We start from the raw sequence: 19,002 nt of genomic DNA, 5'->3' as shown, positions 1-19,002 counted from the left end.
TGAATGAATTCCAAAATCCTAAAATGAGAGGAGTGGTAACTAAATTTTCCAGGAAGTCTAAACCTTGCTAGTTTATGGTTCTTTTCCAGTGCTTCATAGACCAAGTAGGTACCAAAAAGATGCACATAAGCCTTGCCTTAGGTGTTAAGACTATAAAATAGGTCCAGGTGAACGAGTGGGCTTCACTACACTTTCTAAAGCACGGTCTCAATAAAAGTGAGAAAATAAATTTCATTTGGGTGATACCTACTGTCTTAAATGACTAAATCTTACCAAAAACTGGCAAAACTCAAGTTTTTTAAATCTTTTAAAAGCTTACCAAATTAGAAATCTTCTAAAATTCTGTCACAACATAAATCATGGCTGAGAAGGATTAAATCTTCACTCAAAATTCCTGGACTATGTTATCATATAATGACAACAGCTTTAATACCAGTCACAATACAAAGTTCACACCAGAATTTTTATGACTCAAAGTGAACTACATGGAACACACCTGAGGTGATTAGTAACTTCTTTGGACTAAAAGCAAAAACGTCAGAAAGGAGAAATTGTTTGCAAGCAAGACAATATTGTTCCTAATATTTATTAAATATCTCAACATGCCTATTACTGTTTTCTTTCAACTACAACAAAGGTCATTATTGGCAGCTTTTATTTACAGTGAAAAATATTTTTAAAACTTTTCTAAAAAATAAAATTCATTCAGGGGAATTTAAGTAGGTCTCTAAAATAAACTCTGATATTCTGGGGCTCAGTGTCCAGTGTGGTTATTTTTACTTAATTACATTAGTAATTAAAAGCCAGATGCATATAATCCCATTTTGACTTAAATTATATATCAATATAAGCATGCATGTAAAGTGCACAGATGCACATGTGTATAGAAGATCTCACTTAGAATCTTATCATCACTTTGTGGATCTTGTAAGATATACTCTTGGTACACTGCCCACATTGCCATGGCCTACCCCAGTAGTCACCTGCAAACAGTTCCATCTTTTTTTTTTTTTCAAACAGCAGAAATTTATTTCTTACAGTTATAGAGGCTCAAAGTCCAAGATCAAGGTGCCAGCATGCTTGCCTTCTGGTAAGAGCCTCCCTCCACTCTTCCTGGCTCATACCCTCTCATTGTGTCCTCACATGGTAGGCAGTGCTGGGAAGCTCCAAACAACTCCATCTTAAGGAAAAAGCTTCTGTCCTCACATGGGACCATTCTCAGTCCAGGAGCAAGTCTACTCCCTCCCCCCACCTTGGTCTTAGCAATTTCATTTCCTGTTCATTCTTGACTAAATTTCTGCCCACACGACTAAATTCATGCCCACATGGCTTAAAATATTCTCCTCACCTTCTGTGTGAATCCTGCCTTCTTCAGAATCTATAGGAACTCAAAGAATAACCTCACTAACTGTTCACTCTTCCCCCCATAGCATCAAACTCTCACTGGTACCACTACCATAGTTTTCCTACTAGGTGTCCTTGTTTCTCCTGTTATCTCCCACAACCCCTTTGCTGCATAGCAGCCAAAAAACATAAATCAAATCATGTTAGTCCCTTGTTTAAAATCGTCCAATGGCTTCCTCTTGCACTCGAAGTAAAGTCCAAACACCTCACTGTAGCCCACGGTACCCCAAAGTCTCTGTCACCTGCCTGCCTCCTTGATTTCATCTCATACCATTCTCTCCCTCACCCACTCCATTCCGGCCACTCTGTTGTTTTCTGTTATTCAAATACACCTACCAAAAAGGCTGTTGCCCTTACTATAAACTCTAGCTGGGTGTCTTCCCCCAGTTTTCGCATGGTTGGTTCCCTCTCAAACCTCAGCTCAAAAGCCACCCCTTCAAAGAGCACTTCCAGACTGTTTAGTCATTCTTGATCACATTTTATTTAATTTTCTTTATTCCACTTATCATTGTCAGAAACTGGCTCACTCTGTGAAACTTCTTTATTGTCTGTCATACTACTAGAATCTAAGTTCTATGATAGCAGGGCTCCTTACTGTCTTATGCATAAGAAAGTTCCTGTACCTAGAACTTAGTAGACACTATAGACTCAAGTAATCTTCAGCAAATAATCATTACACACAGTGTCATACTGCCAGTCACTAAATATAACCACAAAATATTCCTTCATCCTTGTTAACATTGAAAAGAATGATACACTACACATTTTTTCCATGAAAAAATTATGTGAATTTATTCCCATCTAATGAATCAGTCCTAATGAGAACAAAAACACATTTCAGGAGTCAGTGTCAATATTCCTCTGGAAAAAAAGAAAGTACTGGTACACTCATACCATAATGAAAATAGTAGTGGTTGTATGTAATGAACAAGGATGGTGAATTTTTATTTACACTAACTTTTGAGCCTTCAAATGGAATTTATCAATTAATACAGCACACTAAACTTGAAATCAAGCATTTTGGCATCTATAACATAAGAAATTATAATTAAAATCAGAATCTAAACTTTTTTTTTTTTAAAGATTTTATTTATTTATTTGACAGAGAGAGAGACAGCGAGAGAGGGGACACAAGCAGGGGGAGTGGGAGAGGGAGAAACAGGCTTCCCGCGGAGCAGGGAGCCCGATGCGGGGCTCGATCCCAGGACCCCGAGACGATGACCTGAGCCGAAGGCAGACGCTTAACGACTGAGCCACCCAGGCATCCCCAGAATCTAAACTTCTTAATCTCAAATTGGCCTTTGAATGCCAATCTCTAAAATTTCTGTTCTCCTTTGCTTTATGCCATAATGAATTATTTTCTTTGCTTGAAACTGCGTGGTCTCATAGTTTGTTGGAACATCACGTCAAAATAATCAGAATTTCAACATTTCAAGATTTTTTTTCTAATCAGGAAGTGCGGATTAGCAGAACTTCTCTGCTTTGTCTTTACTGTCTCTTACAGTAAAGCTCTTCTGTGGTCTTGATATTTCAAAGTAAAACCTTCCTGAACCCAGTAGATAAGAAACTTTTGGTGCCTGTTTCTAACTGTCCATGAGTGAAGGCCATTACAAAAAGTAAATAACAATGGAAACTGAATAGTTGCTGGTAGAATTTTTGTTCTTGTTTTTTACTTTTACATTTTATTTCTCCACAGCTATTTTATGGGGTTCAATTACAGTGGGTAATGAGTATGATCCATTGAAGAGAACTACCAAGTTTCACTTAACTTCATAACAATACTTTTGGATGTCATATTTATTTGAAAGTAGAATGAGGTAAAATGTTTATTAAATTTCACTTTAGTCAAAGTCCCCCCCCCCCAACACACACACATATATGCACGCACACACAAAACACACTCTATATGTAGGTTTGCAGGACTGCCCAGAAACCTAAAATCCTTCTATTGTTTTTCTTCCCTGGAAAGAAAAATTGGCTGGTGATATGATACTTGCAGTGTAAGTCATTACAGGTCTGATGCTACAGTTGTTACACATTATTGAATCTATCGAATGAAAAGGGAGCGCAAAGGGAATTTCCAAAGGCAGCTGCTATTTCCCATTTGTTAAATCCTTTTATTATACCATATAAGTACACAGCTGGGAAATACTATAGAGTGGGAGTTAAAACAAAATATTTTGGCTTCCAGACATTCAAAATACACAAAGGCTCCAGTGGAAAGCAGTGCTTGATATCAAAAGAGAGTGAAAGTTTGAAAACATTTCCAGCAAATATGATTTCTTTTATACTAATATATAACATATTTGTAAATTTAAACTATTTTATTCTTCCATAAATCCCTCTTAATATAAGTTTGGGAAGCAAATTATTAATATCTATTTTCTGACAAAATTTTAGAACATAAAACTTTGAGAATGACTCACTGAAGCAAATTGGCACTTGCCAAAATCCAAACAAATTTTACTAAGGAAAATAAGTAACATGTTCTCTAAAGAAGTAAAATTTGAAGGGTATTATTTATGCCTCAACCTATATTTTCAGCTTCATTATTTTTATTTGTCCATGACTATATTTGGTATAAGTGGCAAAACAGATCTTGAACCCATCCCTTCTCTCTATCCCATCTACCTCTACACTAACCCAAACCACTACCATCTCTTACTTGGATTTCTTTTTTATTTTTTTAAAGATTTATTTATTTATTTGAGAGAGAGTGTGTGAGAAAGAGAGAGAGAGCATGTATGAGTGGGGGGGGAGGGGCAGAGGGAGAAGAAGAATCTCAAGCAGACCCTCTGCTGAGCACGGAGCCTGACAGGGGAATTGATCCCACAACCCATGAGATCCTGACCTGAACCAAAACCAAGAGATGGATACCCAACTGACTGACCCAACAGGCGTCCCTTACCTGGGTTTCTGAAGTAGGCTCCCAACAGGTCTTGCTCCTTTCACTCTTGTCTCCCTCCCATCTATTCATACTATAGCCAGAGTGATCTATCTGCAATGTTCTAAAACCCTTCAATGGTTTTTCATTACACTTAGAATCAAACCTCACTTCCATAACGTAAAATATGGTCTTGTTGGATACAGCCCCTACCTTTCTCTCCAACCAGATCTGATGCTATACTGCATCCTCACTTGTTACACTCCAGCCACAAAAACTATCTTTTTTTTTTTTTTTAACATTTATTTATTTCAGAGAGAGCTAGGGGAGGGGCAGAGGGAGAGGAAGAGAGAGAATCCCAAGCAGGCTCCCCATTGAGCCTGAAGCCTGACACGGGTCTCCATTTCATGGCCCCAAGATCATGACCTGAGCTGAAACCAAGAGTCAGATGCTTAACGAACTGGCACCCCAAAGACTATCTTTCATTTTCTGATACTCGGCTATATTTTTCTCACCTCAAATATTTCATACATGCTGTTCCCTCTGCTACTTTTACTCTTTCTTCTATTCTTTGCCTGGCTTGTTCCTATCATCCTTAGGTCAGAGAAGGCATTCCTATCCATCTGTTCTAAATTAGGTTTATCCCATTATTTCTCAAATAGCATTCTGTTCTTTTTCTTCCTAACACATATCACAATTTTAATTATATATTTATGTATGTGTATTTATTTAATTTCTGTCTCCTCTCCTAGATATAAGTTCCAGGAAAGCATAATCTTGCATGTTTTTTCACCACAATACAGCCAGCACCTAGTAGCATACTGAGCCCAGAGAAGGTGCTCTATAAACATTTGATGAAATAAAAATAAAACATGGGCTTACTATCTTCTCAAAAAGCCAGTGGCAGTGACTGGGTATCTATTTCACCCTTGCTATCTTGGAGGTCCAAAAATGATTCAGTTCAATCAGAAAAACAGACTTTTAGTCTTGCCTTTTTATACTGTCCTCTCCCCTCCATGCAAGGAAAATAAGTCTTCCAATGGATCTAACTGTATAATGACAACACCCCATGAACCTAAAGTTAGTCTAGAAAAGTCTTATTTTTCTTCCTTTCCCCTACTTCTCACCTACTGCTGCAGAGTGTTAGTTGTGTCTGCAAAATCAGCTGAAAAGGAAAAATGTCTGCCTCCATAATTTATAGAATCAAGTCTTTGACATTAAACATTAAGCACAGAGCAAGAATTATCAGCAGTAAAGGCGTTTTTAAATATGACCTTATTTTTATTAAAGAATAAAACTTTTCCTCACAGCCCACTTAAAATGTCTTTCATTAACATAACCAAAAGTTAAGAAACGTAAAACAGGTTGTCAATTCCTAATCTAATAAAATACGTCAAGGTTTTGGTCAGTTCTAGATGCGAAACAATTGGATATTTTTGCTTTAAATTGACAATGCCACTTACTGTGGCTTCTGTTTTGATGGTTAGAGACAGAATTTTGCATGGGAAAGCTGCCTAAGATACTGCATGTATCTGATGTCTCTACCTTCAGGGAAAACTCCCGCAGTCTGATTGAATGATACTCAGGAGCTTTGCACGTCCTTTTGAAATTAATATATAGGCACATAAGTGAGAAAAGCTTTATTATAAATCAAAAATGACCATTAAAAATGATAAATACCTGCATTTCCCCACTGAAGATGTATTCACCATATGACCTCATTCACATAGACATGTTTGCTTAATATATATTTCAATGTTAATACACAGCCACGCTTTATTTGATCATACTTATTTTGTGTCATTAACAAGTTCACCACCTTATTGAGAGATTCAGAGAATAATATAACCAAACCTCTCCCCAAATTAAATTAAATATCTTTTGGCAAGTTGACCTAATAATGGACAAAAATTAAATCACAAACCATTTTCCAATTTTTCCCAGGTACTAGCATATTAATAACATTAATAATATATACGTGGTGCTTGTTTCACGACCTAAACACAAATAACTCTAAGATATGTATTTTGAGCTTTTTCTAAAACACCTATTTGTGATGAGGCCACACTAACGGACACACTTAGCGACGGTGGCCAGATTTTAAAAGCTCACCATTCTTTGCTGAGACGACAGAACGCTGTCCCAGTCAGCATCTTGTTGAATGGTATTGACAAGTGTTGGTAGCTCCTCAGAGTGAGGTTTGTTGTGCATTATGGGGTGCAGAGGCAGATGGGAGGCCACATGTTGATCACCGCCCTCTTCCTTTTCCCTTGAGGTCAAATCTTGGGTCATCGCTTCCTCTCCATCAGCTGCACAGGCAAACGGAGAGGTGGCTTGCTTGGAAGACATTCTTCTGCAGAAGAGGGAAAGAACATGGATTCAAAAAGGCTGTCAATGACAGAAGAAGAAACTATCCCTTACATTTGACTAATTCAGAAAAAAAAAAGTACGTTCTCTAACTTCAGGTTGTTTATGAGCTACTCTAAACCACTTTGAAAAAGAACTTAGCTTATCTGTTCTACTCTCCCTCTCTGCTTTCAACTCCACAAACCTCTTCCTAGTAATTGCTACACATCTTCCTCCTTAACAATCCACAAAGGACATTTCCGAGGAATAAGTTTTCATAACATATAGTATACGTATGTGTGTATTTTTCCTCCCAGTTCTTCCAACTAGATTATCAAATTAGGTTGATGGCTAACAATGGGAAAAAAATAAATAAATAAGTGAATGAACTGACAAATAAGCCAGTTTGGAGGATGATTTTAAAGTAGAAATATCCAAATTTCTCTCATGCTTTATGTGGGAACAAAAGAAGTCTATGTGAGAAAATACAATCAGGAGAGTACATAATACATGTTGAAAGTCCTAACCAAATTTGGTCTTGACTTCTTAGTTTATACCTTGTATTATGAGTGCCAGGGCCTAACATTGTTTAGTGTCAATCTGATCTTTTTTTAAAGATTTTCAAAATGTGTCAACTACTGCAACTTAACTTTTAAGTGACATATTGATCAAGTGGCTGATAATGTTAGATTAGTCTTAGGGCAATTTTGTAACATTTGAATTAAATATATGAAATAACTATGCCTCTATTTTATATTAGAAAGTACATACAAAATTCAAAGCATTTACTGTGAAAATAGTAAAATGCCTACTATACACCATATTTTTAAAACTGCAAAAACAATTACCAAACACTCATCTATGTACCCACAAGTAAACATCGACTGCATTTTGCACAAGATCTCCATTCTGTGCTTTGTCAATATGATTTTCTTAACAAAATGTTTAGAAATAAAAACACCAGAGGTTTATAACTTAAAAGAAAAGACAGTTGAGTATTTTTTCTAAAACTTTGTTGTTTCAGTTTATAGCATCTTTAGCTCTAAAATTGCTGTGTAACGAAGGAATAAAATCTCCACCTTAATTGCTCTTTAACATTAATTGATTTCATACCATTTTTTTAAAAATGCACAAATCAGTTAACATAGGAAACCACATGAGCATTTTTCAAATTAGCAAATCATTAACTTGCTAGTACTGTTTCTACAGACAAATAAATACTGATTAAAGGGTCTAGAAATCTGAGATTAACAGTTAAATTTACAAATCTGTCACATGCTTTCATGAATATTGCAGTGAAGGAAATATCAAGTGCAAAGAAAAATAATTAAGTTAATTCCAATTTAAACAGTAGTTTTTATGTAGCAGCCCATGTTTCACATAGGATTTAACAGCTAATGCTAAATTTCTCACAATTAATGAGGGGGCTCAGATTTAGTATCCTACAGTGAAAAAAATTAATATAAGATCAGCTAATCTAATTATGCACAGTTCTAAATAAAAGTATTACAGGCTTTTGAAGTGCTTTGAAACATATTAAAATGCTGATACCTACTTATAATAATCATTCTACAAATAATAAAATTTCATCTGTTAGACTTGATACTAGAAAATAAAATGGGGGAAAGGAAGTACAGAAGAATGTCTATATTTTCTTTGAGAAGAAAGAAATAAATGTTCTAAAGAGTACTATATCAAAGAATCAGATAAGTATATTCTTGTCTAATTTCTATCAAAACTAGCACGTGGAGAAATGCATATACACATATGGAAAGTGATACCAAAGGATGTTTTTCATTGTACAGGGATCACTGCAAATACTACAGTAAAGCCAGACAAATTATAACTGGTCTGCAAATTTATCCAGAGTTTACCATAAACAACAAGAGTGTTTTCATAGTTCAGATAATGACAGTACCAATAATGTAATCATTCACATTAAAAACAAAAGAATGAATTTACTGCTGCCTTTTAAAACAGTTAAATACAATTGAAAGTCATAAGCCAAAACTCAGTGTGACTTTAGCTCCCCAACAAACATCCTCTATTATAAAGTGACTTGGCTCCTTCCAATAGCAGTATCTGTGATTGTTGCTTTAGTATAAATTAATCATGACACAAAACCCAAAATGAAAAGTCTCTTAAGAATAATTTCAAGTATAAGCTGCACCAATGAACAATAGTGCACAATCCTAATTAAACACAACCATGCAGCTGTAAAAATAGACTAAATCTGTCCAAAGCTGGGTTGAGTTTAAAGGCTGGTTTGTTAGAATGTTTTCTTAAGGAAGGCTGGGCCCTCAGTCTTAATCAGCCAATAAATTATTTCCTGCAATTACATTAAATAGAAAATTATCTTCAAATGGGGAGTGTTAATTGAAAATCAAAATTCAGAGGGAAGTTTAGAAATTACACGCTGAATACAATTAGTGAGGAAAGGCTTCACCTCTACTTCATCAACAGTCTTCTGGTGATTCCTCCAGTGACCATTCAGGAAAGCTACCTATTTACAACATCACACAATTTGTCTTTTATTTTGCACCTACAAATACAAATGTCTATCAAGGTTGCAAATAAAAGATAGGCTGCCAAAAAAAAAAAGAAAGCAATATTAAATTTGACTGTTCATCCTCAGTTCACACCATCGTTCGGGGACAAGGAGAGGGGGAATGTTAGGGCAATAACGGTTAACAACCAAGGAAGGCATACTCAACTTCAAAATCCTTCCCTTTACCTAAGGAACTAACATTTTTGTTCCAAGGAGCATACTTTACCGTATCATATTTTATTTAATTTCTTGAGTTTACTCTACCACAGTTCTCAACGCGTTGCTAGCAGAGAAAAAGGTGATTTTGCGGTATTGTTCCCCTGCAGGCATTTCCTTTTGATAAAATTGTTGGCTTCTTTCAGATTGGTTTTTAATTGTTGTAGTTTGGTAGTTTTGTTGTATTTTTAAAAGGAAAATGTGTACACATACTTTTTAAAGCAAAGTTTATTAAGTAAGTCTTAAATTTCCTGATTATTAGATTCAATTTATTGATTACTTTTTACACAATTACTTTATTAAAGAATCCTTCAACTTACTGATTACATCCTCATTCATTTCTTTACTTTAGCTTTCCTTTTTTAAAACATTTTACTAGACCAACTAAACTATTCTGGAAGCTGCAAAGATACTTGACTTTTGGTAATGCCTTCATTATAACCACTGCACCATGGCTACTCTCCTTTAGAAACTCATAAATCAAATATGCACTTGGTGTTAATGTTTTAAAATGTCACCTGGGATGCTCACTTTTATTTGTAATGCTCATTTAGTAATTTTTCATTACAAAAATTTTTACACCCCCCACCCCGTGTATTAGAACTGTAGCTTACTTTAGCTGCTGTCATATAAAACTAGTAAGCAAAAGAATCAAAATCCTTGTGAAAATGGTCAATTCCTATGTGACTTTACTTTGTTTTATTTTTGCACTATTATAACTTAAAAATCATTCAAATGAATTGTTTTTTTTTAATTTGTATTAAAAAAAAATCTCCCTAGTTATACCCCCTGAAAACAGGGGTTTATAATGGAAGTGCTGACACAACCCTAACTAAAGCAGCGCAAATGTTGCCGCTATAATACACAAAATCAAGTTCTATTATTCTAAACTATCCTCGCTCATGGGATTTTTCTTTACTGTGCTCCCAGCCAAACTGCTGAAGCATGAAAAATTTAAATGCAATCAAATGCGCCCAATTCTACTTTACTAGAACAAGTGTCTACAGTGGTACAATCTTAAAAGGAGATGCAACAGATTTGTTTGGTGTTTTTTTTAACTGTTTATTTATAATACAGTGCATTGGAGATAAAATAAAAGAGGAAATTACACTCACATGGTACTAGTGTATTGACTACACAGAGTACATTATAATCAGAGAGAAAAACTACATTGTCAACTTATCACATTGGTTAAACAAGATGGTTTTCTGGGGCATAGCTATTATCAAGTAAAACCTCCAAAGAGAATTACATATCTTTGGGACACATGAAACTAAATTCCCATCATGTGTTCCCCGAGTTTGAAATGTCTCTGCCCAGATCAAGTGAATTCCCAGGATGCCAGGCCATTGGGAAGAACTTCAGGGCTTAGGACTTTTGGGAATGAGATTGTTGGAAATAAAGTCTCCAGTAATGGATAATGTTTTCTAGGAAGTCAGTAGGAGTATCTCTAGAAAGATGATAATTATTTTACTTCAATCCAAAACCCCAGTAAAAAATCTGAATGTTTAAGCCATCACAAATTTATTCAGACAGTAAATTTACTTTATGTTCTTTAACAAGAAATTAAGATAAGCTGGTCCAAGACTTTGTAAAATGGTAAGGATATGGATATCTATACATTAAGCCCTCTATCTCAGAAAATCAAATTCTCTAGAATTTTAAACCAGCCTGACCTGCTGTTGTTATTTTTAAGAAACAGTTATTTGTAAATGTTTAAAGGTTAGGATTATTTTAAAACAATTTTCTCCTAGGGCTTCACCACTTGAAATTACTTTTTTTTTTTTAACTATTGCCTGGGAAGAATCCATTTCAAAATGATTTTACATAGGTATCAAAAAGAGCCATTGAATTTATTGGAACAATATTTTTAACCTAATTTTTAAAAATGTTTTCCTTACTTCTAAGATAATTATCAAATGGCATTCACTTGTTAGGTGTATTACATTTATTCAAAAGAGGCTCAGTTTTTAACATAAGGCAACATTTTAATAGTTGGTTTACTTAAAGAAAAAATTAAACATTCAGGCCAATATTCACATGTGTTTTTGCAACTCAGCCCCAGGCTACCCCGGTAGACTTACTTCTGTCAGATAATTCACTGTTAATTTAATGCTGCAATTGATCTGATACTAAGAAATAAACAACTAATTTTCCAAAAATATAACACAGTGCCTCTCATTTTGAGCATGAGTAACAGATATGTTTGCTGCCAAAATGCACAATACTTAGGAACCCCTACAAAGGATGCCAGTCCACCCAGCCTAGGGCAAAGAATGATTTTTCCTGCACCTCTAATTCCCATATTTAAGGATTGAGGGATGGGGAAGGATCCCGATTCCAGACATTAAAATGAAGACATCCCTCTCAAAACTTTTCCTGCTTCATTAGGGTAAAGGCTGAGAGTGGTTGCTGATTCTTTGTATTTTATCCAGCACTACCTCCTCTCCCCAACTCCACCCCCAAACTTCCCTCAGCTTCTGCCAGGTTTTTCCTCTCTCTTTCATCTGTTTAATAAGTAACTGAGAAAATTCAGTGAAAAAGAAGGTAACTGCTTTCAGAGCTACCTTGGAGAGTTATAAACCTATCTTTTAAAGTTTGTAGTGGCTCTTTCAGAATATACATGGTAACATATACAGACAATATCTGTTAGAAGAAAATTCACTGATTTATCTGTTAGATCAAGAGAGATGAGGCAAATGAAATACGCTTGAGGCCCTTGAAGTATGTCTAAGAAGGGGCTTAAATTAATAGATTCTGACTTATCTAAGGTTTCTAATTTTTCACACCAAAGCACCAAAATTGTCTCCAAAGGCCTTCTGAGGTTCTTACAAAACAGAGACTACCTGGAACAGATTCTTCTCAAGTCATCAAAGTTTGTGTTTCTAGAGTTTATATTTAGCTGACAATATTGCTGTCACTTTATATAGCTTAAGACTGTTCTTTGGACTAGAGCTCATATGTCTTGGAATGCTTTGACTCATGAATTGTTTCTCCTGATAATGTTACATCACGTAACCACCTCTGTCTAATTGGTTAGTATCTGCTGGAAGAGGCAGGCAACCAGCCTAAAGACTAGCCTGCCTGCCTGACTGCCTATGGAAAACCTGTAATTGTTACATGTATTTCTGAGTATCCAGTTTCTTCTGGAGATCAAAACAACTTGACTTCATGTAACCTCTATCTATACTTCTGTTTATAGTAATACTGAATTTTTCTCACAGTTTTTCTACCAGTAACTTGTTGGGATCTTTGCTTTGGAAAGCCAGGCCCAGAATTTATAAATAAAATCAGTCACTTAACAATAGAGCAAAACCAAACAATGGCTACTATAAATACACACTAACTTAGAGGATTTTAATCAAGCACAATGACTTTATAGCTCAACCAAAAGACCTCAATGTGGCTTGAATGAAAACTGTCTACAATAGTAGCAAAATGAGTTTATTTATATATGCTTACTTTGAATCTCCTCTTCACATGAAATGAAAACCATAATTTTTAAAGTGAAAACCAAACATGTCTTTGTCAGCTTGAAACCTATCCACTACTCTAGAAGCCCAATTAAAGATAACTACCCACTTATTAATAAAAATCATAAACCAGAACAATAACTTCTCAGAGAGAAAGGACAGGAAGCTGTCACTGTATGCTTTTCCATTCTTACCTCTATTTTCACTTTTTAGTATTGCCAGAAAAAAAAGAGAAATATGAGAATTGATGTTGGACAGATTGTTTCAAAAAATGAAGGCTCACGTGTGATGACCATGAACAAAACTACATAAAGAAGTTAATCTCTGAGGTTTTCCTTCAGCTAAATAAAGCAATCCAGCAATTCCTCTCTTCCACGTAAATGAAATAAGGTATAAATTTTACGTTCCTATCAAATAAGAGGAGGGTGAGGCAAGGGAAGGGGAGGGGATAAAGGAGGGATGAAGGGGAAAGGGGAGGAGAGAAACAACCATGGCTTTGCAGTTCATTTTCAGTTTGTCTACTTAATGAAAACCTCATTGTACAACCCTGAAAACCATTTCCAGCAGGCAAAGTATTTCTGATTCAGCGGAGGTTACACAAGCATCAAAGCAGTTAAATATAGGTGCCAAGCTGCATTGCCAGGAGCTCTTAGTACTGTGAGTTAGTGTTACCTGACAGCTTAGTGAATATAAAATTACTTGTTTCTCCAATTGAAGACAATCAAATTGTCACCTTCCATTGTAATAATGCACAGCTAGTGATCAGCAAAGTGCAAACATAATTACCATGAAGAAAACAAAAAATCAAATCTAAATCTCTACAGAGTAAACACATCTATCTGGCTTCCCCCAAAAAGGAGTGCATTTTAATACTGAAGGCTATGATGCAATCTTTGTTATTTAACAATAAGATTTATTAGTCTTACGTTAAACTAAAATGAAAAGCAACACCTAACAAAATTGATTTAATATCTCTATCCAAGTTTAGAAAAATAACCAAGCATAGGGTACATGTCTACAACTATTATTGAGACACTCAGCATCTGGAATTCTTGTCCAAATTTGGCCAGATTGGCCCACTATGAAAGTGATTTCAGTAACTCAAAACTGGGTTAGTGTTAAAGCACTGAAAATTTGACAAGGTTCTCCCATACCCTGAAGATTCCGAAGACATAAATATAGATGTTGCTCCAAACAAACTGCTTTTTTAAAAGCTCTTTTCGTAAAGTGATCTTATATCTAATTCAAGATTTAAAACATTCAGATTTATATCATTCCTTCCAATATGGAAAAAACTATCTTTCCCATTCTGAAAACACTCCACACATAGGCGTTTTCTTCTTTCATCAATAATGTCCTCCTTTTAACAGATATATGACCACTTACAGCTATTGCCTGATATTCCATTTTTACCCGATACTTCTGTTCTAAACAATATCTTTTTTAATCCTCCGACACACACACACACACACAAAATAACAAATGGGTCAGTAGAAGGAGAGGAAGAAGCACTGCACCAGAGCGCAAGTGGAATGAATCAGGGACCATCAACAACATAGGATTCCCTGAGCTTGAATTTTACCATATAAATTTAGACATTTCATCCTTTATAAATCTGAAATGGCCAATCAATCTTATTCTTCACTCGTACTCCACCATTACCCCATTTTATAAGGGAAGAGTGGAGAAAAGTGTGAGATGAAGACACTGGATTGACTCTATGGCTTAATCAGAAGCAGAATGAAGATGAGAGAAAAAGAGGGAAACAAAAATCCAATCTCTAGTTACAAGTTTTATCGCGATTTGAGATACATTTCACATCATTAAAAGAAGTCTGGATTTGAGAAATAAGACTGTTTTAGGAAAAGATCTTTTTCTTGACATTGCCCACTTTCAAAATATAGAATAAAGCTTCCTCCCCACCACCCTGGCCCAGGAAACCCTACTTACAAGCTTACCAAAATAAAAACAGCCCAGCACAGGGGATGCGATCAGTGTTTTTTGAACTTCAGTGATAAGTAACTTCATACATTCCTAAATTATGCTCCTGCAGAATATTCCATACAATATAGTAATAATTAAAAAGGATCAACAAGAGGAAGAAAAAAGAAAAACCTGTTGTCATAGAATGTCTTCAATTCCTAGGGAGATAAATGCTTGCAAAGATATTATCATAAGCTTACACCCAGTGGAAGAAAAATAGAAAATATTAAAAGGTTTTGTTTTATTTTTTTCTTAAAAAGGAAGCTTATTCTATATGTTCCATGAGATTAGAGATCATGTCTGTCTTGTTCTTTACTGGATCATCGGTGCCCCGCACAGTGCACACAATCAGTATTGTCTACATATTGTCTAATATTGGAAAGAAAGAGGGAAAATCAGAGAAGGAGAGATGGGCAAACAGCTTATTTTTCAAACTTAAGGTGAATACATAATCACAGAAAATACCACTCACATGTTAATGCTGCCAACCTAAACATTACCCTTCTTCTATGCTCTTTTTGTCAAACATCTCATTCCTTAATATTTAAATCATAATTTTTATATTTATATACCCAACACTGAGCGCTCTCTCATCTTCCTGAAATACAACAGTCCTCAAATGACTGCTAGACATTTATACCAAGATGTACTCTGCTATGTCATATTCAACAAACTTAAAATTAGTTTCATCATTATTTTCTTCAACACCCTCCCTCATTCATTCACACCCAGAAAAGCATCATTCTCGGAATCAACCAAATTCAAAACATGACACTGCATCTGTCTCCTCTTTTATTCTTGTTCCTCACTGTCAGACTGTCATTAAGTTCCATCAATTCTTCCTTAAGAAAATTTCTTCTGCTCACACCTACTTACCATGCTCATAATCACCTGAGTAGGGCTTTATTACACTTCATACCTAGACTCTTACAGCAGACTCTAAATTGGTTTCCTTAATTTCATTTTCTCCCCCTCCAAATCAATCTTACTGCTATTCCCTTCATCAAACCACTCTTTTGACCAAGAAACATTGGTGGCTTTCCCCTGATGACAAAAAAAAGTTCAAACTCCTGACTCTGGCATTCGGGACCCTCCATTCAGAATCAACCAATCTTTCTAAATTTATCTTCTAGTATTCTACACTTTAACCTTCTATTCTAACTAGACTGATAGACTCAGGCTTCACTTATTGCTGCCCCCCCCAACCCCACCTTTATTCTGCCTGCCTCCCCCTACTTCCCTCATCCTCCTTTCTTATCACTAGGAAAGGAATTGAGATAATTCCAAGTAACTATGATCCACCCCTCTTCTAATCACTCCTAATAAGTGCTCTGAAAATTTGTTTTTATGTCACTCATTCCACACTTAATGCATACTATCTTACTTAATCTTTTTAAAAAGTGTAATATCACTGTATTTCTTAAAAGTAATCCCAACCAGAGTACAAAACTTTCAAGGGCAAGAACAAAATCCTGGCTTCTCTGTATTCCCACAAGTACCTAGTACAATACTTTGCATAAAGAAAACACTCAATAAATATTTTTTGCCCAATTACTTAAATATTATTAAATGAATAGGCAGAAATAAATTTAGAGTATCATATTTAACCAGAGGATTTAAAGTAAAGCCCCTAGATTTCTGTACCTAACTTGGTTTTCCAGGGCTATCTCTTCTTCTCCCACCCCTGGCCAGTAAAATTCATCTCATAACTTAAAAGTTCCACATATTCGATGGCAAGAAAGTCCCTCCAAAATCATCAATTTATGTTGTTAAAAACACTGGAAAGTTAGATGGATGGATGGATGGATGGATGGATGGATGGATGGATGGATGTTGGAGAGATGGCTGAAAAGATGCATGAATAGTATTTACTAGTTGCTTAGAAAGTACTAGTCACTGCACTGAGCACTGCTACATGTATTAACCTCATTTAGTTCTCAGAACAGTTCTAGGATTTAGATAATGTCATTGTCCTTGTTTTATGATAAGGAAACCAAGGCACAAAAACATTTATTTTTTTAAAAATTAAAATTTGCCTAAAGTCACACCTTGTAAAAACAAAAAGCAGAATTTGAACTCAAGTGGTCTAACTCCAGGGCTGATGCTATTAGAATTAAAGGTAACTAACAGTAATTCTAAATTAAATAAATTATTAACTATTTTCAATTATCATCTGAATTTTTCTTTACTAATGTATATACTTCCTATTTTTAATATTACAGTTAGATATTCTGGATTCTCATTTAATCTAAGCTTAGTCAAAGGATTTGTTATTTTTTTCCTTCCTTCTACAGGTGAAGGTGTTTAATTATTGGTTAACAACTATTAAAAAAAAAAAAAAACAGAGAAAGAGAGAGAAAAGAGTAGAGGTGCCAACCCTCTAACTAATTCATTTGACTCTCATTCTAAACAGCTTGACAACAAAATTATTTATGGAAATAGTTAAAGGTATTGGCACACAAAGCTGAGAGGTTCACTGTAGTTTTTATATGGTAAATTTTCTAACATATATTTGTTTGTTGTTAACTATCCATGCATTCCCTAGCATGCTTTTACTGGTTAGTCTAGATAGTCAACATTTAACTATATTCTTCCATAGACAATTGTGAGATAAAATAAGGATGTCGCTGCCCAATCATTTCAAGGTCTACAGAAACGTGAGATCCAATTTCTACCTTCCACCTCTTACCAGAAAGGCCACACCAGAAGCATCAGATACAACTGCAGCTGTCTCATTACAAAGGTGTTGAGGACAGCCTTGAAAAAAATGAGATGAGGTACTTGAGCAGTATATATTTAACACACGACCCTTTAAAATCTGACTGCCATACAACATTACATGTACCCTAACTTCTGGGGGAACGAAATAGAAAAAAAAAAAAACTCATACACAAGAACTTGCATTTTTATAAATTATAATTGAATGTGAAAGCTGAGGAAAGGTTTTCACCACCAACCCAAATGTCCACATTTTTTATATACACCAAATAGTCTAGTTTCACAAGTAATTAAATTGCAGCTATCATGTATTTCTCCCTCCCTACCTTCACCGTCCCTCCCTTCCTTATAGCTATTTGCTGTAAGTTTCTCACTTGCATTTGCTGGTAACATCTTATCACAAACAGCTCCAGGAGAACATGAGAATCTAATTGTTCCCATGAATCATTACACAAAATTGTTTGAGTTTATCATTATAAACGACAAGTATGATGACCTACTGTCTTGCATACTCAGGGATTCTTTACCAAGTACCCAATGCACACCTATCAAGCCACAGAACTTCTAGTTTTTTTCAAGCTTTGTTATGGGAAAGAATCTTGCATTGTTACCAGTTCTAATTTTTCTTCTCATATAAGCACCACCTCACAGTTTCCCAAAATCAAAAAACTTTTAGTTACCATGCCTAATTTTTTAAATTTTTTTATTTCTTCAAAAGTAACTCTTTGATGTGCATCCATGGTGCCTAGAAACTGGAAAACTGCTACCAGTCTTAACAGAATCTATTGCCATAAGAAGAGAGTGTGGTGTAGTGGAAGGTTTAGAGTAGAGATTTAAATCTCAGACCTCTCATTTACTACATCTGTGAACTTGAGAAGTTACCTAACTCTCTGAGCTTCCACGTCTCCATCTGTCAAGTTAGAGATAACTCTTCCTTGAAGAGATGTGAAGATTAAATTAATATATGTGCAAGTACTTAGTATTTGGTAGGTATTAAATGAATGTAAATTCCTTTAAATAAAACTTCACAGAAAAATAGTTTGACTCAAACAAAAAAAAATTCTGAAAGAAAGAGATTCTGAATTTTTATAAATAACAATAAATAAAAGTTCCATGGAATAGTTTTCTGGTAGCAATATACCCATGACCCAGTGCTAAGTAGACTACTGATTAGGACAATATCTACAGGGTAAAATACATAGGCTACTATGTCCCAAAAGTTATAGGCAGAAGAGGGAATCACTCTTTATACAGAGGAGACCAAAGCATACAGCATCTGCTTCTGAGAACTGTATTCCTAAGGGAAAGGCAGTCCTTGGCTCCAGGGGTTCATTCAGACCTCCTGCTCTTAACCTCTCTCTTTGATTTTTAATCAAAGCAGTCCAAGAATTTGGAGAATGTACCCATTTCCTCAGAATTAATTTTTAAAC

At 35.2% G+C, this 19,002-nt stretch overlaps 1 protein-coding gene across 6 annotated transcripts in view; it reads right to left on the bottom strand.

Moving 5' to 3' along the window:
* Positions 1-19,002, bottom strand: part of SOX6 (SRY-box transcription factor 6) — a 594,109-nt gene that overhangs the window by 338,334 nt on the left and 236,773 nt on the right. For 4 of the 6 annotated variants that reach the window (XM_021685806.1, XM_021685800.1, XM_021685801.1 and 1 more), the window contains exon 1: positions 6,401-6,637. In XM_021685806.1, the coding sequence (XP_021541481.1) occupies positions 6,401-6,637 (237 nt within the window). Of the gene's footprint in view, positions 1-6,400; positions 6,642-19,002 lie in introns of those variants that run through there. The other 2 variants (XM_021685803.1, XM_021685805.1) reach the window with 1 other exon arrangement.

The sequence above is a fragment of the Neomonachus schauinslandi genome, chromosome 11, assembly GCF_002201575.2.
Source record: "Neomonachus schauinslandi chromosome 11, ASM220157v2, whole genome shotgun sequence".
NCBI lineage: Eukaryota > Metazoa > Chordata > Mammalia > Carnivora > Phocidae > Neomonachus > Neomonachus schauinslandi.
The sequence above is the reverse complement of the archived record's forward strand: the minus strand, read 5'-3'. Positions and strand labels throughout refer to the sequence as shown.